Source organism: Pelmatolapia mariae, linkage group LG7 (genome assembly GCF_036321145.2).
Source record: "Pelmatolapia mariae isolate MD_Pm_ZW linkage group LG7, Pm_UMD_F_2, whole genome shotgun sequence".
NCBI classification, from domain to species: Eukaryota; Metazoa; Chordata; class Actinopteri; order Cichliformes; family Cichlidae; genus Pelmatolapia; species Pelmatolapia mariae.
In genome coordinates, this window is record NC_086233.1 from 30,236,218 (window position 1) to 30,261,248 (window position 25,031).

A 25,031-nucleotide genomic window follows, 5' to 3' on the forward strand; every position below is an offset into this window, starting at 1 on the left:
ATACATTAAACATCTAGGTGGTAAGTACTGATAAGTCAGTGTTTTAAATGCAAGTACAGCAATATGTTGGAAATATTATCCATCAGACTGGATTTTATATTCAATAAGTCTAACAGTGGGTTTGATACATTACCTGAGCATTATGGGTAATATACAATAGGCCTAGCGACCATCTGGCAACCACCAGGGAATACACGTTATTCCCTGTCTGGTTTCTAGTGGATGCTAGAAGCTGCTGGCAGCTGCTGTGAAATAGATTGCTAAAGCCCCAGACATGTAGGACGAAAGTTAGCTGGTGTCCCCTTGGTAACTACCGGTGGCTAGGCAAAAATATGCTGAGTGATTACTGGAGGTTGGTGGCAGTCCCCAGTTTGAGGCAGTCCCCAGTTTGTTCGCTAGCATGTTGCTATGACCAAGCAGCAGATTGTTGCATATAGTTTGCACCGAAGATTCAGACTTTTTTGTTTGTTTTCCAAAGTTTCACCTATCGAAATATGTCGGCTGCGGCACTGAAGAAAAACCTTTTTTTTTTTTTTTTTTTTTTTTTTTGAAGGCAAATGTTTCTGGTTTGCGTCACGCTTTTTTCAAAGTATCACTACAGCTACAACAAGTGTTTGATGACAAGCTGATAACTTCCATGTAAACTATAGCACTCTGTGAGCAACCAAAGGACTCACAAGGAGGTTTTCGGTGCAGCGCCCTCTTTGCAACTGATTTCACCTGCCAACAGCAACTTCCAGCAACCATTAGCTGATCAGAGGGGAGTGTAGATTTTCCTTAGTGACCGTAGGATGCTTCAGGGTTACCCACCGGCCTCTAGGCCAGTTCTTATTGATGGACATGTGTCATTCACCAATGCCAGTGGCAAATGAACATCAACTTTTTAGTGGCTAAATGTTCAATGCTAGTGTGATGATGAACAAAGTGACTTTTAAAAAACTTCATCTGTAAGTAATGACGACGTCTTTGTGTGCGTGTTCTTTGCACAATATTGGCCAATTTGTGTTGTAATTTATTTTTCCAGAATATCAAAATGAATTTTCCCTGGATCGAAGTATTAATAAATGCTATCATGCGACCTATTTTGAACTTTTTTATTTGCTCAGTGGTCAGATTTTGCTTCCAAATGCATTTGCTCCCCATTTCTCATACAATACTACACCGCCAACTTTAGCTATCTATCAGCGTTCGGCTATCTGACATATTTATTCCGAAGAGAATCTCAACTTGGCCTCTCACGCTTCGATATTGACCTTTTTTTTTATTATACGTCTCTCTCAAAGCAGCCGGCTTTATAGAACTGCAAGGCTAAAGTGATGAGGTGCAGCTATATATTGAGTCTTTAAATGGTATTTCAAATGTAGTTGTACTCATCAGTTAGAGCTTCTATACGGGCATATTTAGCATTTTTTAAACTGGGCTTTACTACATTCTTATTAAGAGAGACACTGTAATACCCTGATGAGTAGCAAGCTTCTTTTCTAATTTTCATTACCCTGTTTTCACTTACTCCCCCTTTTTTCTTCAGTGACACTTGTCAAAGGCATGCTATCTATCTCCCTGTTTCATTCTGCTCATCCTCGATTTCTCTTTCTCCCCCTCTTTGATGTCTTCGTCACGTCCTCGCAGCCTCATTTCTCTCCTGCCCCTCCTTCCTCGGCTGTACTTGCTTCCTCCCTCAATCTCTTCTCTCTTCTCTTCCTATTTCACGTGGTGCCACAGGAGCTCTTTCTCCCCTTCAGTTTCCCATCCTCTAAATCACTACATCTTGGTTCGTCTCGCTCCTTTTTCCTGCTCCTTTTGTTTCTTCTCTCCCTCCTTCTCTTACTCACCCTGCCTGTCACGAACACAGCAAGGCAGAGGAACACTGCCGTCACATGATCAAGACGGAGGGGCCTGATTGGAGCAGCTGGGCCATGTAGTTCAGTGCCAGAGGCAGTCTGACAGGGAGGATGTTTATTTGTGGTGATTTGTTTATTTATTCGTGTAACTTGTTGCCTTTATTTCATCTGTTACTTGACGTCAGGATGTTCATTTGTTGCTGCCATTTGTCTCTCTGAGTGTGCGGAGGAAAATTGGGAGATGAAAGGGGTTGCAAAAAAAAAAAAAGATGGGGCATGAGGGAGGAGGAATACAGATAGGATGAAACAAGCAAAAAAGGGGGAAGGAAGTGGAAGGAAAAAGTGAAAAGTTATGAGAAATTAATTAAAGGCTGAGCTGTGGAGACAAGCTGGGAAGAGCGAAGAGAGGACCGATATATCCTGTACCTACCCTGCATGGGATTATGTAATGTATAGAGCTGTGGGCTCTCATTAATCTAGCTACAGCTATTTAGCTTTTTCCGGTTTTGCATGGTTGAAGAAAAAGCTGGATGCACTCACTGTTAGCAGCCTGCTAAAGCAGCACAGGTTGCCAGACAATTTGGAAGTAAACCAATCTCCTGAGAAAATGTCTTTCTTTTATCTTCTTTGTTTTCCTTATCTCCTAGAAGCTTTAATTAAAGCTTCTAGTTAGGTATACACAATTTAGACAGTAAACTTCCCAACATGCAGTCATTACTGCAGGGAGCGGCTTTGTTATTTAGCTCAGAAGAAGTCAGATATTGTGTGAACTGAATTCCAGTGTTTGACGTAATTTGTACTGGAAAATGAAGCTAATGTGAATATGTGTGTGCTGTTATGTCTCACGAGCAGTGAAGGCAAACAGCTGTCTGTCTGAAATATTCATTAAAATAAGTGGCTCTAATGGTTTTAGGTTTAGAGTATGAATATTATTAGTTGTTTCTAAAAACTGTTAAACTAACAAAACAACTGAAAATGGGAAGGCCCAGGTGTACACAATGTGCCTGAGGTGATATTTCTTTGTACAAAAACAGCTGAAATGCACTTCATACTCTAAACCCAGTTCAGCTGTAAAGTTGCTGTAAAATGAAGAGTGAATTCTAATGAGTTTGAAAGGCATTATGTGGTATCACCGCCTTTATTCTCTAACACAGCCTGAACTCTCTTAGGCTAGCTTTCTTCTTGAAGGACATTCAGAGCTGTTCTTTGGATGTTCGCTGCCTCTTTGTTCCGTTCTCTGTCAAGCTCATCGCACAATGCTTCAATTTTTAGCTTTAACATTCTTAATTCCATCAATTTTCAAAAGTTCCTGAGCACCACTGGCTGAAATGAGACCCAATCATCGCTCTATATGACCTGATGCCTTTGATTTTAAGTCTAGTTCTTATATACAGTGGCTTGCAAAAGTATTCGGCCCCCTTGAACTTTTCCACATTTTGTCACATTACAGCCACAAACATGAATCAATTTTATTGGAATTCCACGTGAAAGACCAATACAAAGTGGTGTACACGTGAGAAGTGGAATGAAAATCATACATGATTCCAAACATTTTTTACAAATAAATAACTGCAAAGTGGGGTGTGCGTAATTATTCAGCCCCCTGAGTCAATACTTTGTAGAACCACCTTTTGCTGCAATTACAGCTGCCAGTCTTTTAGGGTATGTCTCTACCAGCTTTGCACATCTACAGACTGAAATCCTTGCCCATTCTTCTTTGCAAATCAGCTCCAGCTCAGTCAGATTAGATGGACAGCGTTTGTGAACAGCAGTTTTCAGATCTTGCCACAGATTCTCGATTGGATTTAGATCTGGACTTTGACTGGGCCATTCTAACACATGGATATGTTTGGTTTTAAACCATTCCATTGTTGCCCTGGCTTTATGTTTAGGGTCGTTGTCCTGCTGGAAGGTGAACCTCAGCCCCAGTCTCAAGTCTTTTGCAGACTCCAAGAGGTTTTCTTCCAAGATTGCTGTGTATTTGGCTCCATCCATCTTCCCATCAACTCTGACCAGCTTCCCTGTCCCTGCTGAAGAGAAGCACCCCCAGAGCATGATGCTGCCACCACCATATTTGACAGCGGGGATGGTGTGTTCAGAGTGATGTGCAGTGTTAGTTTTCCACCACACATAGCGTTTTGCATTTTGGCCAAAAAGTTCCATTTTGGTCTCATCTGACCAGAGCACCTTCTTCCACATGTTTGCTGTGTCCCCCACATGGCTTGTGGCAAACTGCAAACGGGACTTCTTATGGTTTGCTGTTAACAATGGCTTTCTTCTTGCCACTCTTCCATAAAGGCCAACTTTGTGCAGTGCACGACTAATAGTTGTCCTATGGACAGATTCTCCCATCTGAGCTGTAGATCTCTACAGCTCGTCCAGAGTCACCATGGGCCTCTTGGCTGCATTTCTGATCAGCGCTCTCCTTGTTCGGCCTGTGAGTTTAGGTGGACGGCCTTGTCTTGGTAGGTTTACAGCTGTGCCATGCTCCTTCCATTTCTGAATGATCACTTGAACAGTGCTCCGTGGGATGTTCAAGGCTTGGGAAATCTTTTTGTAGCCTAAGCCTGCTTTAAATTTCTCAATAACTTTATCCCTGACCTGTCTGGTGTGTTCTTTGGACTTCATGGTGTTGTTGCTCCCAATATTCTCTTAGACAACCTCTGAGGCCGTCACAGAGCAGTTGTGGAGCTGTTTTGCAAATAAGAATGGACAAGGATTTCAGTCTCTAGATGTGCAAAGCTGGTAGAGACATACCCTAAAAGACTGGCAGCTGTAATTGCAGCAAAAGGTGGTTCTACAAAGTATTGACTCAGGGGGCTGAATAATTACACTCACCCCACTTTTCAGTTATTTATTTGTAAAAAATGTTTGGAATCATGTATGATTTTCGTTCCACTTCTCACGTGTACACCACTTTGTATTGGTCTTTCACGTGGAATTTCAATAAAATTGATTCATGTTTGTGGCTGTAATGTGACAAAATGTGGAAAAGTTCAAGGGGGCCGAATACTTTTGCAAGCCACTGTATTTCGTCATACCTCAGTCTTTTTCTCCTCTTTTGCTTTCTTGACAGCAACCCTTCCACTGAGACCATTTATGGTGAGGCTTTAGTAAACAGTAGATGGATCAACTGAAGAACCAGAAGCATTTCTCAGTTCTTGGATTTTTTTCCCTTAAGGATATGACTTTTTAAACATTGTTAATCCATTGTATATAATTTTTTGGCCATGTCTCTTCTTCTTTTGTCCTCTGCTTGTCCAATTTCCTCAGATCCTTTGAAGACACACTGCATATCATGCTTAAATATGCCAAGTTTTCAGCTAATAGCACTTTGGGAATCCCCTTGTTGGTGCAAAAATACAATTTCATGCTTGTCAAACTGTGTTATCTTTGGCATTTTTCACAGAGTCAGCTAAAGAAAGAAATTGTATGTTTTTGCGACAGACTGCTAGTGCCTAAAGATACAATTTAAAATTCCTCCTTTGCTAAGTTCTCACTGTAGTGCAGATAAAACACTGGTTCATCCATTGAGTCAGGTGGCTTGGAATGATTCATAAAATTCACAAAATTCATAGGTTACTATTAAGTGGGTTAATAGACACAAAAACACTTCTCTGAAAATGGTTGTGTATGAGGTCTGAAGTGAAAAAGTCTGACTCCTTTGAAGCAAAATAGAAAGAAGTGAGAGTTGGATCAAGACTTTAGCACAGTACTGTTTGCTGAAATTGAGCAGGAGCAATTGTTACACCCTGCACAAAGATTTAATCATCTGTCTTGAAACTCCACGTGGCAAAGGACACTCTGCCTAACACATGAATGGACCTGAATCAAAATTTGACTCTGTTATGACTCTCATCTTTTTTTTTAGTTTTTAAAGTTATATAACGCAGACGCTTGGCAGAGCGTTTCTCAGCCAATGAGGTTAATTAGTAACATGATGAGGTATAAAACAAGTGCCCCAGAGAGGCTAAGGCTTTCAGTTAAGATGGGGATGAAATTTGATAAATAGATCAAACACTTATGGAGTGTTGGGAAATAAGTTAATGAAACACAGTCGTAAACATGCTGCTGACTCAACTTTTTTGAAAGGTATTGCTGACCAAAGTACAGTAGATGAACCTGCATTTTTCCAAAAATCACTGATATGTCTTTGCACTATTAAGAATTAAATAAAGGCATAAAACCATTTGAAAATAACTGCATGCCCATTTTCATTTATACTTTAAGTAGCCAACTTGGAAGCCTGTTTGTAGAAAAAACAAAACAACCAGAAAACAGTAGCTGTCTTCTATGTAACTTACAGACAAGTCTGACAACAGAAGTGTAATATCACGGTCTAAAGCCTGGCAAGTCGGGCTTAGATGCCCATTTCTGTCAGTCTTTTTTTCCAGTCTACTAACACAACATGACAGTGAAATGAAAATCTAGGACTTTGTGTTGGATTTATATAACATTTTCCTGGTTGTTTTCATGATGTGAGGGAGGAGATGAGCAGTGGTACTGACAGTAAAAAGATTTTGAAGTGAAGGGAGAGCAGATAAAAAAAAAAAATCCTTCGGGAGGGGTGGATAAAGATTTAATTAATTTTGGATGGCTATTATGATCAAACTGACTTTGTAGGATGTAATTAAAAATACATAACAAAGAGAGACTGAATCAAAACGGTAAAGTGAAGGTGATGGCTCTGTTTGTGTTTGTCACAATGCCCTGTCCCTTTCACATTAGATGTAGATACTAGACTCATATGAAAATATCGATTAAAGAGGTTATGATGTTTATAAAGCAGATTTACATATTTTATGGGCAAGTTATTTCTACCAAGTGCCAAAAGCTTTGAGAAACACCACATTAAGAATAGAGCTTCACCAAAAAACATAAATAAAAAGCCTTCCCTGACACCTCAGTGCTAAAATAGGTGAATTTTACACTCCAGTGGAGAAGGATAATAGAATACTGCCGTTAACTTTGTATAACCATTTTATTACAGCCAGACTTCTGTCAGTCTCCCCTCCACATAGCTAATGCAGTATGACGCTGGCTCTGGAGTGAATATAATGCAGCCACAACTTAATGCTTTATGCAGAGAGAAGGACTTTTGACCAGGTGGGAACGTGTCACAGAAAAGCCAGCTTATGAAAGTCACAAAAGTGGAGAGTGGCCTCCAGGAACTAGACTGCACCACAATTTTCTTTTCGGGTGAGTGAGATTTGGTACACTTAAACATCAAAAGGTAATTATAGGTGTGACTCACAACCGTGCAGGTTCTACTATAGATTGCTGAGAGAGCGGAGTCAGGCTAAAGAAGCTGAAATTACATGTTTCTTTTGGACGGTTTTAAAGATTTGAAACAACGTGATGACTCTTGTCGTTTGTAATGGCTTATTGATTGATTGTGACCCTCTATGATTTATAGTTTGGAGCGATAGAAGAATAATGTGGGGTAAAGAGGAAACAGGTGTGCTTTGTAAAGATGTAAAATGCTGCTTAATTATTTGTTCCAACAACTGTAATTCTTTTTTTTTTCTTTTTTTTTTTTTTTTGTTGAGCAAATACAAATGTGGTTGTGATTAAGCTTCAGGCAAGCTTAAGCCTGTTTTAAATAAATGCAAATAAGTAGAAGGTCACACTGAATGAAATCATGGAAATAGTAATAAATAAATAGCATCCCTCCAATTAATCTGTCCAAGCCCGTTTATATGCAGTTTACCTGACATTCTTCGGTACGTGATCCCACAGGGTATTACATGGCATTTCTGCGAGCTGAGGAATTTACATATTTTCAGAGGAGACCTGAATAATGTTTTAGCCGATTACCCTGCCGGAGCTTGTTTGCTGAACATCATAAAATCATGAAATGGATCCAGTATCCGTGTCTGTAATTTGGATGCTCTCGAGCAGCTTTAAGATGGAGGATTTCTGCTGATGTGAGCAGCTCTGTTTTGCTTGTTATTGTTAGTTATGAGGTATGAACTGTGACAAGGCTACATATGGTGCGCATCAGAGTGTTATGGTTCACCATAGCAGTAGATGAGATTGTGTGTGAGCTGCACAAAAATGTTCTCCATGGCAGGGTATGCTGGTAACAACAGCAGAGGGCAAAAAATAATATAAACTAGCTTGGTGTTATTCAGAGAGTAGGCTTAAAACAGACAAAGCGCACATAAACACACAGGTGCGCTCACCTGGACGTCTTCACAGAGCCATCTGTCACATGACTGCCCGTGCCAACATTTCTCTGTCGACACAGCGGCTTTCTTGCCTTCGCTGTCTGGACCCTGCAGGCAAGATTGTCCAGTCTGGTTCACACACTTATGTATTATAGTTCATATAATACATATATATGTCATGTGCTTTCTATTGGAAGAATGATCACTTTTGATCAAATAATTTGAAAAGGACATACTGTTGAATTTCTGTAAAGTAACAGTTGTATATAGTAATTTTTTTTTAACTCAGGACACAAAAAAGGTGTGCAAACATTGCAATCTCTCACTTTACTCCAGTACTGGGTACCTACCATTCTTCATGGAATAGATTCCATAAGGTGCTGGAAACATTCCTCACAGGTTTCGGTCCTCATTGACATGATAACATCACACAGTTGCTGCAGATTTGAGGGCTGCACGTTTGTCAGTCTCCCGTTCCACAACATCTGAAAGGTGCTTTATCAGATTGGGATCTGAAGACTATGGAGGTCATTTGAGTACACTGCTATGTTTACTAAACTAACCTGAGATGATTTGAGCTTTGGCTCATCAGTCCAGACAACAGTGGTCCAGTCTTCTGTTGTCCATTTTTCCAGAGCCCGTGTGACTTGTAGCCTCAGTCTCCTGTTTTTAGCAAAAATTGAGTGGCAACTGTATAAGTCTGCTTCTGCTGTAGCATTCAGACATGCTCTTCTACATATGTTCTAACAATATACACTAACAAGTGTATATTTAACTTACTGTTGCCTTCTTATCAGCTTAAAGCAGTCTGACCTCTGACCTCTGGCGCCAACAATTTCCAAAATACTCAAACCAGCCCACTTAGCACCAACACCCATGCCATGTTCAAAGTCACTTAAGTCACCTTTCTTCACCATTGTGGTGCTCAGTTTGAGCTTCAGCAGATCATGTTGAGTGCCATGTGATTGGCTGAGTAAAGACTTGTTAACCAGCAGTTAAACAGGTGATTGGCTGTTTAACTGCTTAACAGGTATTTATGGGAAATGTAGCCTTTAGCACAAACAAAAGGATGACTCTATAATGAGGCAGCCAGCTTTCATAGAAACTTTTCTCTTTCTTAAGCTGTCAGTGTCAGTGATGCCGTATTGTCTCATCAACGAGATAATAAACCCTAACACCAAGCTGAACATTGTTGCAACATTTTGGAGAGATGATTAATAATTAAAGGAACTGTTCAACCCCAGATCAAATATAAATGTTTTTGTCTTGGCCTATTTTCAAGATATCTGCTATAGAAATGTCTGTCTTCTCTTGAATGTAGTGAAACAACATGCCATTCGCCTGGTACTCAAATTGCATATGAAAAACTGTTTCACAGAAGTCGGGACTTATTTCACAAACCAAGCAGCGTGAGCAGTAAAGGAATGCTTCTACTGGTGACGCGAGAGGCCCGTGCTCAAAACAGCATGACAGGATGTAAACAGTGGTGTGTTGTTATGAAACTGCTCATAACTCAGTTTCATAGTTTTCTCAGTTTTCATAGCTCATAAGGGTCGCGAAGTAATGGAAGGAGACATGCTGACTTTGTCAAATGTATTTCTTTAGCGCTCGGAGCAACAAAAAAGGCAAATGCCACTTTGTTCCATTATCTGTAAGAGAAGGCAGACATTTCTACCAGAGGTGTCTAAATATATGTTTAACTTTGGGTCAGACTGACCTTTTTAATGATAACTATGCCTTCTAAAATGTCCTGCAAACACAAAGACTGTGATTACTGTGACACTATAGTATAGAATTGCAGAACTGTGTGAAGGATTACTGACTCTGTGGTCACTTAGCAACACCAAGTGTTGGATGGCAGAATTACAAGCATTTGCCTGTTTTATATGAACCAATCATAATACCAATACTTAAAATAAAATTTAAAAAAAACCCCCACAAAACTTTCTCTGCATAACTTTAAACATTTGGAAGTTTTTGAACCAAGAAAAAGTTTGCTAAAGCGTATGAGTGCTTATACAACAAGTCTTTGCCAGTCTGTGTAATGTTCTGTTACTTTATCAATTCTTCCTCTGATCAATAAAACATCTTCTTACTTGCTTATTTGTAGTCATAGGTGAGGCGCAGACCAGTGCCTCTGATTTACCGATTTACTAAACAACTCTTTTCATTTAGTATAGTATTTTGGTATTGTTTGACTGATTTTGATGCACTATTCCTTCCACTTCCCGTGACGTTGTTGTTCATTTTTGATCGCGTCAAAGAATGAAAATGTGTCATCACTTTCCTTTGATATTTAACCCCAGCCGATTTTCTGAATTGACAGTGTTATTGGGACATTAGTGGGTGAGTGACACAAATGCAGCTGCTTTTTCGTAAATAGCTTTAAAAAGCCTTGCGGTGCAGCTTGGTGCAATTTCTATTTCTGTGTTGGTTCATTATCATTGACGAAAGATTCTATATTTATATATATTTATATGTATGAAAAAAAAATTGCCTGCAGAGAAAGACAGCGAAAGGAGGCCAGAGACAAAAGATGATAGTGGGATAAAAGGATGAGGGGGTGAGGGAGGAAGGGAGGTGGTAAGTGATGGTGGTGCCAGTAGTGGTGGTGGTGGAGGGGGCTGTATGTACACGACCAGAGTTAGCATGAGACAGAGGAAAAACAGAGAGAGAGAGAGAAGGAAAGAGATGGGATTTTAGAGGATTTAGGTGGTGGTTTTGTATTAAAACCTGTTAGACACATCGTAGCCAAGTACAGCGATGTTCAGGAATCAACTCAGATACAACTCGTTGGATGAAATCTACTTTTTTTAACACCTGGGAACTGAATCAGGACAGCCTTCTGTGAACTGGATACACAACTAACATCTCCCTTCTTTCCCTCCTCCTTCTCTTTTTTTCTCTTCTTCCTCTCCAACTCCCTCCGAACATGTTCTTCTTCCAGCTCGTCATCATGTCCGGCACGGTCTTGTTGGCCTACTACATGGAGTGCACGGACCTGTTCAGCGTCCACGTGCAGGGTTTCTTCTGTAATGATGCTGACCTGATGAAGCCGTACCCTGGCACGGAGGAGTCCAGCTTCGTCCCTCCTCTCATCCTGTACTGTGTGGTGGCCGCTGCTCCGACGGCTATTGTAAGTAAACAGCAGTGTTTAAAACCAGGTCTTCTCTGTGGATTGCTCAAATTGTTTTACGATTTTCTCGTAAACAGCCGTCGTTAAATCCAGCTTGGGTTTGTTTATTCAGGGTCTCCTCATCTTTGACTTTGCTTCGAATCCTTCGCATCCATTTATTTTGAGGAGTGAATAATTTAAAAATGCAATTATCATTACTCTGCTAGGTGTCCTAGTATATGCAGGCTAATTTAAAGTTGTAATTTAGCGTGACATGACCCAGTTTTGTGGCAGCATTTTTAAGTAAAACTGACTTGCAAATAATATACCTATCATTAGATATCATCCATTCAGCCTTCTGTCTGTACGCTACAGCAGCTGCATACCTATCTCTGGTAAAATATGGAAAAATATGCAAGAAAGATTTCACGGCAAGCAGTTTATGCCTGCAGGCCGTACTCTTTCAATATCTTTTTATGGGTCAGCTAATAATATGTATGTCCCTGATTTCCTGTCTGTAGAATCTCTTTGACTTGTTTATCATACTCTACAAAACATCCTGCTAAAGGAGTGGAAGGAGTGAAATGTGAGGCTGTGCTATACAGGGAGCAGTACATGTTGAAATACAACTTCATATCATATCTCATGGAAGGCAAGAATTACATTCACTGACATGACTTTTATTTGTTTGCAGACATTTTAACAAGGACATGTTATGCTAAATCCATTGCCTAGTAATGGCATTATTAGCATATTAGGCTAATTTGTCACAGGATGTAAAGCACACACGTGTAATCAATACCATGAGTCATATTTGGCCATATCTGTTGAGGGTGGCACAGTCCTGATGCACCAAAGCCATGTCACACTTGTGTTACTACTCTGCAGCTGGTATTTTTTAAACACCAAAGATAAGAAATCATTCTCTGAAAACAGTCATTTCCAAGCTGACTTGTACGCTCATACCGTGCATGCGCTGCTGATTTAAATGCCTCAAACAGGAGTTGCGACTTTCAGCCACCAGGTGTCAGTTTTGCTCCATGCTTATTAATTTCAGCCCGTTCACAACAGGCACCATCTGTCTCTGAGCCCTTGGGTCAGCTCATTATTAAACCCATGTCAAATATTTTCTGAACACTTCCTGAAGCGTGTTTGCATTTGCTTGTTTGATATTAAAATGTATTTTTTTCTCCAATGGGCCATATGTGAAGGAAAAAAAACAAGTTAGTCTGAGAATACAGAGAACGTTTGGTTTTTGAGTAGCTGCTGTCTGAAGGTCAAATATGTATATGTATTTGAAGATGTATTATGGATACACTGATAGCAGCTATTTTACCAGCATTTATTTGTTATCAAAATATCTCACCAGTGCTGGAGATTGTATAGAAATGCGATTAGGATCAGTGGGTTTGACTGGTTGATGTGCTGCTGTGATTCTGAAGTGTAGTGTATTCACTTATTTTTTTCTGTAGGACAATTAATTTTCATTTATCAAATGTTTTTTTTGTGCCCTGGTTTTCTTGTTCAAAAAGAGAGACTTGTTGTAAAGACCATAAACAAGATCGTGGATCATCAGCTTTAATGTCCAATCAGCATCAACTTCCCAGCTTTTTTGCACTTACTTGGTATTATTTTATCTACTGTGCTAATCGAGTTACTGAGTGGTTGAAAAGCCTGTTCACATGCTACATGTTCCATTGATTGTAATCTAAATTTTGCTCCCTAAATGAATATAGAAAACCCTTTCCAGTAGTGTCACATGTCCATTTCCCTCATAACCTTGTTTTTTATTGCAATTTTAACAGGCATCTAATCATGGATGTGATCGTTACACCAGTCGGTTAACACATACAGTACCACCCATTTATTTATGATCATTCAGCTGCCTCCTTTGGTCCCTTGTTTTTATGCGCTTCTACTTTAGTTGTTTGCATAGAGACTTTGAACACCGACTGTTGTCACAAGCGTGTTTCCTGAAGTAAAATCTGAATTATTGTCACTTTTATTGAGGAAATAAAAGACATCCCATAGCTTGCATTTACCTCCATGTAGGTGTTTGGTCTCTTGATGTGTCAGCAGAACGGAGAGAAACACATCTCTCTGCATTCACACACATATGTGCACATGCAGATTTGACATGCTTTATACAATAACACAAGCTGGTTTAAAATCTGGAAGGGTGCTCTGATTGGCCAGGAAATGTGACAGACGTTATTATTTACACTTCATGGGGTGAGAGTGCATCTGTGTGCAATTTTGACTCACCTTTCTGCAGTGATTACTTCAGTAAGTGGGTGTGCTCACTGACCACTTCATTAGGTACACCTTACTAGTACTGGGTTGGACCTGCTTTTTCCTTTAGGGCTCCCTTAGTTCTTCATGGGATCAATTCAATAGAGTGCTGGAAACACTCACCTGGGATTTTGGTCCATATTGACATGATAGCAGCAGCTGGTTGAAGATTCTCAAGAATCTCAAGTTCCATCACATCCAAAAAGTGCTCTAGTGGATTGAGATCTTGTGATAATGGAGCCTATTTGAGTATAATGAACTCATTGTTGTGTTTAAGAAACCAGTTTGGGATGATCTGGGCTCTGTGAAATGACACAACAACTTGCTGGAAGCAGCCATCAGAAGACGGGTACAGTGTGGTCGTAAAGGGTTAGACATGGTCAGAAATAATATTGAGGTAGACTATATCATTTAAAGAATGCTCAAAGTGTGCCTAGAAAATATCCCCCAAACCATTATAAGGCCACCAGCAGCCTGAACATTTGGTACAAGGCAGGATACATCCATGTGTTCATGTTGTTTATGCTACATTCTGACCCAACCATCTGAATGTTGCAGCAGAAAGCGAGACTCGTCAAACCATGCAAGGTTTTTTTTAACCTTTTATTTTACTGTATTGTACTGTAGCTTCAGCTCTCTGTTTTTAGCTGACAGAAATGACACTTATGCTGGTCTTATGCTGCTGTGGCACAACTGCTTCAAGGTTCTATGTTTTGTCTGTTTAGAGATGTTCTTTTGCATACGTGAATTGTAAAAAGTGCATACTTAAGTTACAATTGCCTCAAGTATGATAGCAGTCTGGTCATTCCCCTTTGGCTTCTGACATCACTGAGGCATTTCCTCCCAGAGAGCTGCCACTCACTGGATATTTTCTGTTGTTTGGACCATTCTCTGTAGACACTAGAGATGGCTTGGTGGGGAAATCCCAGTAGATAGGCTGGTCCAAGTACTTCAGAAACCGCTTATCTTCCACCAACAACCATGTTCAAAGTCACTTAAATGACCTTTCTTCCCCATTCTGATGCATGTAATCTCGACTATGTCTGTATGCCCAAATGCTTTGGCTGCTGTCATGTTTTTGGTTAATTAGAATCTTCAATAAGGAGCCATTGAAGAGGTGTACCTTATGAAGAGGTCAGTGAGTGCATGTGTGTATACTTGGTCATGGTATGCAGTCAGTAGATAAGTATAATTATTTGTTTTGTTGTTATCCTTTGTTTATAAACACCACTCTGTCACTGGAACATTTGTTAGTGGGTGATTTTTACATTATACCTGCAGATTAAATCTTTCTTCCTTTCTCCAAGTGTCACTTATTCATTCAACCTTTATCTTGACTTGTAAATTGCACTGAACCCACTTGCAAGCGTTATTTACTATATACAGTAGCTGACTAAAAGGCCAGCAGTTGTTTAACGCATTGTTTGCGTAATTTAATACTCAGTCTTAGTCCCATCCCCTCCTCAGAGAGTGCTGTGTCAGCTGTTAAAGCTTTTTTGTAATCCTGCCTCTTCTTTCCACAGTTTTTTTTTATTCTGCCCCCTTTTTTGTGACTTTCTCTTTGGAATATGCTCTATATGGCCTTTCTTTTACAAATTGCCTTTAGCCATTGGTACGCCATCCCATACCTTATAATTGTGCCCTTTGAGAGTGCTTTTTCAGGTGCTTGACACTGTGTGTCATTCCATCTCCACGTGTCATAAAACAGAGGGGCATTCAGTCAGAATTAATGATGGCAGGGCTGGGACGTGGGCCAATTAGTACAGAGTCAGTAAATTATGCAGTTTTCCACATGGCCGGACCAATGGGATGCTGTGAAGGTTAGATGGGTTGTGTTCATGCAACAGTCTATAAACCCGTTCAACCATGGCACAAGGCAAAATAGAGCCCGTTTTATCATTTTCAGTGCCAAGATAATAAAATATTGCTTTTGCCAGGTGTACATCCCACAGAAACAAAAGATAATGTTTCCCAAAATGGGCAACATCTGTGCATTTTATCACACACCATTTTAGCTCCTTGTGGCTTATTCCACTTCCTGAATTGTGTGTCTTGGTAGCAATACTGAAAATTATGGGCTCATTAAGAAGAGATTTAAAGCTTAAAGCAGCATTGATGATTGTTGTTTTTGTTTTTTTGTTTTTTGTTCTGTTTTTCCCTTTTTTCCCCTCTTGGCAGAGTAGCAAGCCTTAAGCTCGACATCTTTACATATTATCACCCTCTGAATATGCAAACTGTATCCTATTCACACATCCACAAAGACACAAAGCAGTATCAGCATTCATTTGGTGTTTCAGGAGTCATATTCTGTTTTAGTTTTGTTTATTTTCTGCATTGAATCATGAGAGAAGTATTTGTTTCATTAGCTGCTAATTGGTCTAACAGCTCCTCAAAGCTCCTGTAAACAACACTGATGAGCTTAAAGACGTGAATATCCTCTAAAGAGTTGAAGGGAAGTGCACAGTTGGGAAAAGTTATGTCACTGTATCGTTACACAGTTAAGTCAAAACAAGCTCTATTTTGACTTAACAAAGTGTTTATTTTACACTTTGTTCCATTATTACACAGAAACTGTGTATGTGTGTCTGTTTTTTTTTTTCTTTCTTTTTCTGCAACCAAACCTGGCAAACGGATGCATCTCAGGCCCCTGGAGATTCTGATCAGTATTCGATATTATGGCGTTGCAATATTGCCAAGCAACCACCTAGCATTGGTTTAAAATGATGCATTTTGATTCAATTGCATTAATATCTAAGATCTTTAGATTCACAAAAATTAAATCGTATTTTATGATGCTGCCATGTTCCTCCTACCGACAGGCTAAAATGACCCATTTTTAGCATTTAAATACCAATCATCACCCTGATATTTGTATATTTTTTTTTTCTCAATGTTATTTAGTATATCAGTTTGCCAACAATATGAACAGGCCAAATAATACTTTATACTGTTAACAGTCTTTATTGTTCCAGTAGTTGCTAATGAAGAATCTCATTAGTTATAGCTGTTGCCCCGTTTTCATTTTCTGTCCTTATTAACTAAAGGAACATGTTTTTCATGTTTCTACCATCGACTCATTGGTTTCAGTTGTAATACAATTGCTCTTTAATGCATAGCCCAAAGACATTTCTATTTCTCAGTAAATACTACACTTGTATTACTAAGTTTTTTTTTCTCCTTATGAAAAATGTTGTAATTTAGGTTCAGAGAAATGCTAGTACTCACATTATAATGTGGAAGCTGGAAAAGGAAAAACAAAGATGTAGATGCATAAAGAAGGATGGTCCTAACACTAAACTTTTAGGAGTATCATTTATTATGTGTCCCTTTTTTTCAAACATTTGAGCAGCTTGATATCATTTTTAATGTCACAGATATTTCAGAGACTTCAGATTTTACAAGTTTTGATGTCTCAAAGCTATTGGGATACACAAACTGGAAGTCTGTTCTTTTCTCTCATGTCAGGTCACTTACTGAAAAAAAGCCCTCTCAGAAAGGTTTGCATGTTCTTTTTAATGTCTCTTGTTTAACCTTTTCATTTTCTGCTCCAACATCATTGTGTCAGTTGAATGCCAAGTTGTTTCTCAGTTTTCTGGCATGTTACATAGAGATGGCTATTTTCAGTCAGTTTTTACTGACATTTGTATAAAGGAAAGTGGGGGGTTGCATGAGTTGAAATAACACAATCAGTCAGTAGTACCTAACCTTTTCAGCGATGAAACAGACTCTAGTGAGACAAATGCTTCTAGGCAAGTGCTAGCTGCTAGAAAATGTAAATGCCATCATTTAGAAAAAAACCCAGAAACAAAATAAAATGAACTAATCATTTAAAAAACCTGCATGGGAACACACTGATCCTATACTAGTTAAAAAGAGTTGTTTGAACCAGTGTTCACCTGTATGGTAATGGTTAAAGTCACTGTAATAAGTGTAAGTTAATAGGTTATGAGGTCCTTATAAATCCTTATAAAATACACATAAATGATCTGTTAATAAAATTTTTGTATTGTCAGTAATATTTAAAGCACTTATTAGTGAAGCGTGAACAATTTATCAAATGTCTAATACAGTTCACTGATAGTAGGACCAATGGTCTGTAATACAGAACTGTTGATTATTTAGATTAGGAGATGTAATGCACCACATCTGATAAGGTGGTGGCGTAGTAACTTCACAAAAAGAAAAGCAGAGGTGATGACACCCCATGTCACACTTACATTTTACAGACATCATCAGACAATTTTTAATATTAGACAAACCCAAGTAAATACAAAATGCAGTTTTTAAGTGATTATATTTTTTATTAAGGAAAAAAAAATAAAGGTGTTCAAACCTGCCTGGCCCTATATGAAAAAATAATTGCACACCTAAATGCAATAAGTGGATGCCAACCTTGGCAGAAAGAACTGTAATCAAGCGTTTGTGATAACTGGCAATAAGTCTTGATTTTTTTTGCAGAATTGTTTTCATTAAGCCTCATTGGAAGGTTTTTGAACATAAAACACTATGGGAACACCACACTGCACGTAAAACTGTATTATTGGAAAATTGTACATAAACTCATAAACACCAGTGTTATATGGTTCAGCTCATTATAAATACTTTATGTTCTATTTAATCTCCAGCAATTCGTCATGTACCTCATTTTAGATATGTGGACTTCACAGCATCATATATCTCTAAAAAAACAGCAGACAAACGAAGCCTGACATCTTGATTATAAAAAGTTACTTACAGTAATAACATTTTCAGCTGAATTAAACAAAACTATGCGACGCGTTAACATTCAGTATCTACAGAGGGGTTTAAAAACATTAATGAGAAATTAAAGTGGTCTAGTCTAAAAACAGCTGTTGGCCAAGGTGGTTTATAAAAGGAAATGTATCTGTTATGATGATAAGAGAAGTGTGCTTCTTTGCTAATGCAAGCTCTGTTTCCACACAAAGCACATGCTAACAAAGCAGAGCCATCAGTCGCAAGTGTTCTGTCAAATCAGAGCGTTACCTACAACCTGAAAAAAAGCTACTGGCCTATAATCTCAAGTCTTTGTTAATGGGACACTAATGCCTTCAAAATACTTGCTCCTTACAGATTACGTGCTCCGTAGACAAGCACAGTTAAGACTGTTTACAAAGACCCAACTACAGCCACACAATTCATTTAAAGGATGGGTGCAAGCAGACAGGAACACCAGTGCCTCTAACATTAACATCAACATATACACAGAGACGCTCAGGTGTACAGGAAACTTGGTGCTCAGGATGAACATCTAACTAGAACCTAACTAGAAACAGTGAACGAACAACAATGCTGCACCACCCTAAAATGCTGTATTTGCCTTTGAAAACAAGGAGAATTCAAAAGATCCCAATATGACCTATGTTGCACTATGAGGGCAGCCAAGCGGAATTAGAGAGACAAGGTACAGACACGGCTCAGCAGTAACAACTCTCAGAGCATGTGGAAGGAGCACTTTACACTTTGTAGGTAAGCCCAGGTGCACAGTCAATGTCACCGTCTTGCTCCACGATGAGGTACATAAGTTTTCTGCCCATTTTGAGAGTCAGAACGCCACTCTCCCTGAGGGGCCTTCCAAAAACGTTAAGGCTGGCACTCTGATCATTAAAGAGGATGACGCACAAAGTTTTTTCCAGCATGTCAACACCTGTAAAGCAGCCAGACCCAGCAGTATCCCCATCAGAGGATGCAGCTCACAGGAGTCTTTTAAACTTCTTTCTCTCCCTGCCTGTTGTCCCCTCCTGTTTTAAATCATCAGTCATTGTGTGTGTTCCAAGAAAGAGTAAGGTAATATGCTTAAATGACTGCCACCCTGTTCTCCATCTATCATAGGAAAATCCATTTGAGATGCAGATGAAGTATTTTATTCCTGACATTTTGTCACCCAATCTGGACCTGATACATTTGCCAAGAGGTATAGCTCCACTGATGATGCTTCACCCACAACACTTCACAACACTCTCAGTGATGTGCCAATAAATCGTATATTTGAGCACAGCATGCATTACCATAATTCCCTAAAGAATCAACACTTAAAGGCCTGGGACTTAACCTCTGCAGGAGGATTGTGAACTTGCTCTCAAGCCAACAGAAAGTGGTGAGGATTGCCCCTGTGACTATGTCCTGATCTTCCTCCTATCCTCCCAGTATTCACATTATCACACAGATCCAGATTAGAAGTTACGATTGCGGATGACACATCAGTGATTGGCTTAATTATCAGCAGCTTCTCAAGCTAAATGTCAAAACAAAGGACTTTAAGACAAAAGGGAACAATCACATGTGTCTTAGTAAATAACGTTATCAGCTGCATGTATGTCCTTTGAAGCTTATATACCCATTGACATCACATGGGACCTATTTGCTAAAGGAAAAATACCCGTAAAACATAAAATCCTGTAATGTGATTGTAATATAATTGCTATACCGGTAATTATCTGCGTTTGTTCTGACTGTAATTTCTTGTTGACTGGGGACAAACACATTGACTTTACCTTTAAAAACTGCTTTTTGTTTTTTCTTTTTGAGTCTCAAACAGGTCAAAGAAATTGGTCTGCACCTTTTTTATGTTATAAGTCTTCTGTCTGGGTCTGCAGAAGGTGGTGGTAGTAGCCCAGCAGATTAGTCACTTTAAGCTTTCATCAGGTCATTCTGTCTTTTGCTGCTACATAATGACATGAGGCATTTCACCTTGTTGGCTGATGGATCATTTCTTTCACTTGGCCATTACAGTTTGACTCTCTCATATGCACACACACACTCACGTGCATACTGCTCAAAAAATTAAGGGAACACTTGGGTCAGTGTCACTACTGGTAGCATGAGGTAGAGGTTGTCTAGAGACAGTACAGAGGTTGCACAGGTTGTCCAACTCCTCTAGGATGGCACATCAATACAAGCCATTACAAGGTTTACTGTGTCTCTCAACACTCTCAAGAGCATAGAGGAGATTCCAGGAGACGGGCAGTTACTCTAGGAAATCTAGAGCCTTAGAAGGTCCTTAACTCCTGGGCAGGACTGGTATCTACTCCCTTGTGCAATGAGGAACAGGATAAAGATGCCAGCTACAAAATGACCTCCAGCAGTCCACTGGGGTGAAAATCTCTGGCCAAACAATCAGAAACAGACTTCACAAGGGTGGCTTGAGGGCATGAAATCCTTAAGTGGGCCCTGTGCTCGCTGCCCAGCACTGTGGAGTCCAATTGGCATTTGCCATAGAATACCAGGTCAACCACTGATGCCCTGTGCTTTTCGCAGATGAGAACAGGGGCGACAGTATGAAGGCAGTTCCATACCACTGACTGGCCGTCATGCTCGCCTGACCTAAATCCAGTAGAACACCTCTGGGACGTTATGTTTCAGAACATCCCAGTGCTGCCACGTTGCACCTTAGACCCTCCAGGAGCTCAGTGATGCCTAGTACAGATCTGGGAGGAGATCCACAAGGACATCATCCATTGTCTCATTGGGAGCATGCCCCAATTAATCAGTTAGCATTGCATTAAAAAGTGCATTAAAAATATATTTAGAAATGTTTTGTAAAACATTGCAATAACAAAGTATAAAATAGTATAAAAACATGTAGGCCTAATTGAATTTAACAATTTAGTAATAATACATTGCATCCTTATAATAAGAACCTTATTAAAAAGCATTGCTGCTATTATTGCTACTTTCCAATTGTAGCATAGGTTTTGACTGTATTTTTGTTGACTATATATACAAACTTCAGTCATAAATTTTAAACATTGGTTGACTTTTAATTTGTATTATTGGTACTTTAAAAAAGGAGGCTCTTTAAAAATAAATTCAAATTAAGCCAGTTAGGCTTAATAATTAATTATGCCAGCTACTTTTTATTTAATGCAAAATGTATTTTGGTTCACTGCAACTGCTGCTAGTCTGACTGTTACAAGTTGTCTTCCTTTTACAGTTTTTAAAGCTTGCACAAGCTTGTTTTGGTCACTCTGTCTGCAAAGATAGACATTTTTGGATCATTAGACATCAGAAGATTGATTTTTCTGCCATGATGCATTTGATCCTTGTTTCGCTATGCGCTATGCCTCCCATCCTGTGACACAAATGTTTATTTGAAAATATTAATCCACCTTTAGTCATGCTGACAGTTGCAGACAGGACTGAATCAAATGCATAGATTTAGAAGGTTCACACTGATTTTTATGGGAATGCTTTCAGTGCTCATTTATTCCTTTAAAAAAATTTTCTACTTTGCATTTCCTGACATCAAAACACGAGCTGCTCTCGCTGCTAACTGCCACACAGAAAGAGATGGACTGGAGTTGCGTTCACAAGAACATGATGATGAGAAAGCATTCATGAGGGATGGAGGAAAACTCACCTGTCCTAAGGCCCCAAACAAACACACATCAAAGGCCAAAACCACATGGGTGCACACATATGCACAAAGTGTATGCACACACTGTCTCTGATAAACACACACATATATTTGAAGCAGTCTTTATCACCCAAGGCGACTGGCAACGAGATCCATTTTGTGTGTCCAGCAGCAGTTTTTCCATTAGACCTGATGAAATGTCCAAACTATAATGGACCTGAAGAAAGGCTGCATTAAGGCACAGTGGTTTATGTACACAGGCCAGACTGGATAAAAATGTTTCTCTGCTCCATAATAGGATGCCAGAAGTTAATGTTTCCCCATTTCCTTCTGTGTGTTCGCTGGGTGTAAGTTTTGTTAAAACGTTAAGTGAGGGTTCTGGAGGGTCCTCTTTTTTGATAGTCAGACATTTAATTTCCTGCATTTTAATGCGTCAATTTTCTGCATTTATTTATAGAGTAAAGGTATTTATTTATGGGTTAAAACACAAATTTTAAGCCCCAGTATAACAGAATATTATGCAATACAACTTTCAGACAATCTGTATTGCTTTCAAATATTTATTCTTGTGTAAACAAACCTTTCTCATTTAATATTATTCCTGCTGAGCCAATACAACACATACAGGCATGGTGCACTGCTCTGCTGTATTTTGTGTCTGTTGTTTTGGAAGATGATTCATGTTTGCACATGGCACCAGATCACATCCCTGTGATGTGTGTTCTATTAAAAAAAAGTTGCACTGGGTTTTTAATAGCTCATATTCATATACTTTTTTTGTAAAAAAAAAAAAAAAAGTTTTTTAAAAAGTAAACGTAATCTAGACTTCCTTGGTTCTCAAATCTTTTTTTGAGGGAAAAATTACTCCTCTTGCCTTCTGGCTTCTCCATGATTATTAACCTGGCAGCATGTGCACAGCACCAGAGGTGAGGAGTAGATGTTGCATGTTGTTGACTGAGATCACAACACTGTGTTTCTGTGTGTCTGTCTGTGGTTTAATTGTGTTTGCCACAGCATTTTTATTTTTTATTTATTTTTCTAAAATATTAATATTTTTGGAGTGAAAATAGACTGTGCAGAGAAGAAAACATCCAACCCTGTTGGGCAGATATTTGATGTAACATTTTAGCAGGTTTTTCAGAATAAAAGTTAATTTATTTAGGTTGACAAATACAAGTTTAAATATTTAAGGAGGAGACATCACGTCTGCCCTCTTTGAAATCTCTGCCTTTGTTCTGTCCGCTCCTTTTGCTCCTTCTGTGTGCATATTCACCTATTCATATTCTCTTTTATTTTTTGTGCCTGTGTGTGTTTGTGTATGTAGATTTTTATCGGAGAGGTGTCCATGTACATGATGAAATCAACAAGGGAAGCTCTGTTGGCCCAGGAGAAAACAATAGTGACAGGAGACTGTTGTTACCTCAACCCCCTCATCCGCCGCATCATACGCTTCATAGGTAAGAACCTTGTATTGCAATGTACTCTAAACTGCCCTAAGGCCACTTGTGCTAATGGTACCAGACAGTGACTGAAAACTCTGAAATACACATGAAAAGTACTTTGGGCTTCAGCATGTGTAAGGTCCCACCAGTATTTGCCTGGCGCATCACCTCAGTGCAGCTGCGATGAACTGAAAGACCGGAAAATTATGGATCACTGATCTGATTGAAATAATTTCATTCAGTTCTCCACAAAGACTGTGTGTAGAATAAGGGATCAGATTAGTATTCAAAAGCGCATTAGCATGCAATTCTGTGATCCGTCACCATCACATTAAGACGCTGCTTGTGACTTCAGCCTTGTTTTGTTTAATTTAATACAAAACTATATGAGCAATGTTTATTAATGTAATAGCTCAGTAAAAGTTGCATCTGCAACATCAGCCAAGCCTTAACCACGCCACAGCATGCTGTATATATCACAACTAAACTCAATGTTGGTGCTGTCAGTCACCTGTGAGGGGAGCTCCAATGCAGACAGCCATGGATTTAGCAACCCTGATGATTTACTCATTACACCTTGAAAAAACAAACTTTTAACAGTTCTGATTTATCCTGTACTTCAGTAAAGAAAGGGGCTCTCAACAAACATGGCCATCAAGTAGCAAAACAACTGTGACGTGTGTCTGGTACTGACTTTGTTGCTGTAATGTTGTTGAGTCACAGTGATGTAGTGTGTTGAACAGCTGTAGATAAAATGGAAAAAACTTTTAAAAAAATGACATGGTAGTTGAATGATGAATTTTCTGTTTTTGCAGTGAAGTTGGATAATGTTTTTGGCTCAAGTATCAAGTAAATATAATTTGAACCAATGCGTTTAAATGATGTTGACTGCTTAAGCATCAGATGTCACATTTTAATTAAGTTTAAATATGCTGCTAAACTTAGTGAGGCTCAACTGTTGTGGGCAAAGATATGTGATATTAGCTTTTTTCACCAGAGCGCTGCCCAATGCAGACCAGTGACCAAAGGCCAGGCAAACACTGGGATAGAGAAACCTCTCATGTAAAATAATGTTTATGGAGAAGCCTTTGCTTTTACTGATGTATTTCAAATATTGCTTATATGTTTTTGTATGGTAAGCTAACAGCTGTTATCATGGAAAAGAAAGGAAATGAAATATATTTAAAGAACAAGGACAAGTCCGTGTGTCAATTTTCTATAAAAGCTCTATAAAACCTTTGAATTTTGATTATTTTATAACAACGCTTTACCAGAATTGGGCAGACAGACAGACTCTGTTCTAGTAGAGAGAGTCTGCTGGACTTTTCTGTCATAGTTGAAGAAAAAAAACTTTACGAAACACATTAGAAATTCAATCAGCAATTCACCTGATTTATATTTTGAGACCTGTTAAATTTGTGAAATTGTCAAGGCATTTCCTGCTCACTTGTTCCCTCCCCTCTCTTCTCTCACTCTAACCCCCTCCTCCCCCCAGTTCCCTCATTGCCCTTCACACAATCATGTCCCCGTGCCCCTCAAAACCTCCCTCTGCGACTCCCTCACCCCACCCGGCTGGATGACAACACAAAGCACAGTAATTTCATGGCTAAGCAAGCTAGATAATCAGCAGTCATATTTCACAGCAAAAGGAATGCAGACGTAGACACTGGTCAGTGTTGGTGGGCTAAAAGTGTCAGCGCCATCATTTATATTAAACGCTATCTTATTTTTATGGTCTGTATTTGGCTTGCTGTTGTCCATTTTTCCTCACCTTCCATTTCAACATTAGTTAACTTG

General features: G+C 39.2%; 1 protein-coding gene across 2 annotated transcripts in view; it reads left to right on the forward strand.

Moving 5' to 3' along the window:
- The window catches only part of plppr1 (phospholipid phosphatase related 1), a 57,496-nt gene that overhangs the window by 23,161 nt on the left and 9,304 nt on the right, over positions 1–25,031 (forward strand). For both annotated transcript variants that reach the window (XM_063478790.1, XM_063478791.1), the window contains exons 3-4: positions 10,959–11,147; positions 23,117–23,249. In XM_063478790.1, coding sequence (XP_063334860.1) covers positions 10,959–11,147; positions 23,117–23,249 — 322 coding nt within the window. The remainder of the gene's footprint in view (positions 1–10,958; positions 11,148–23,116; positions 23,250–25,031) is intronic.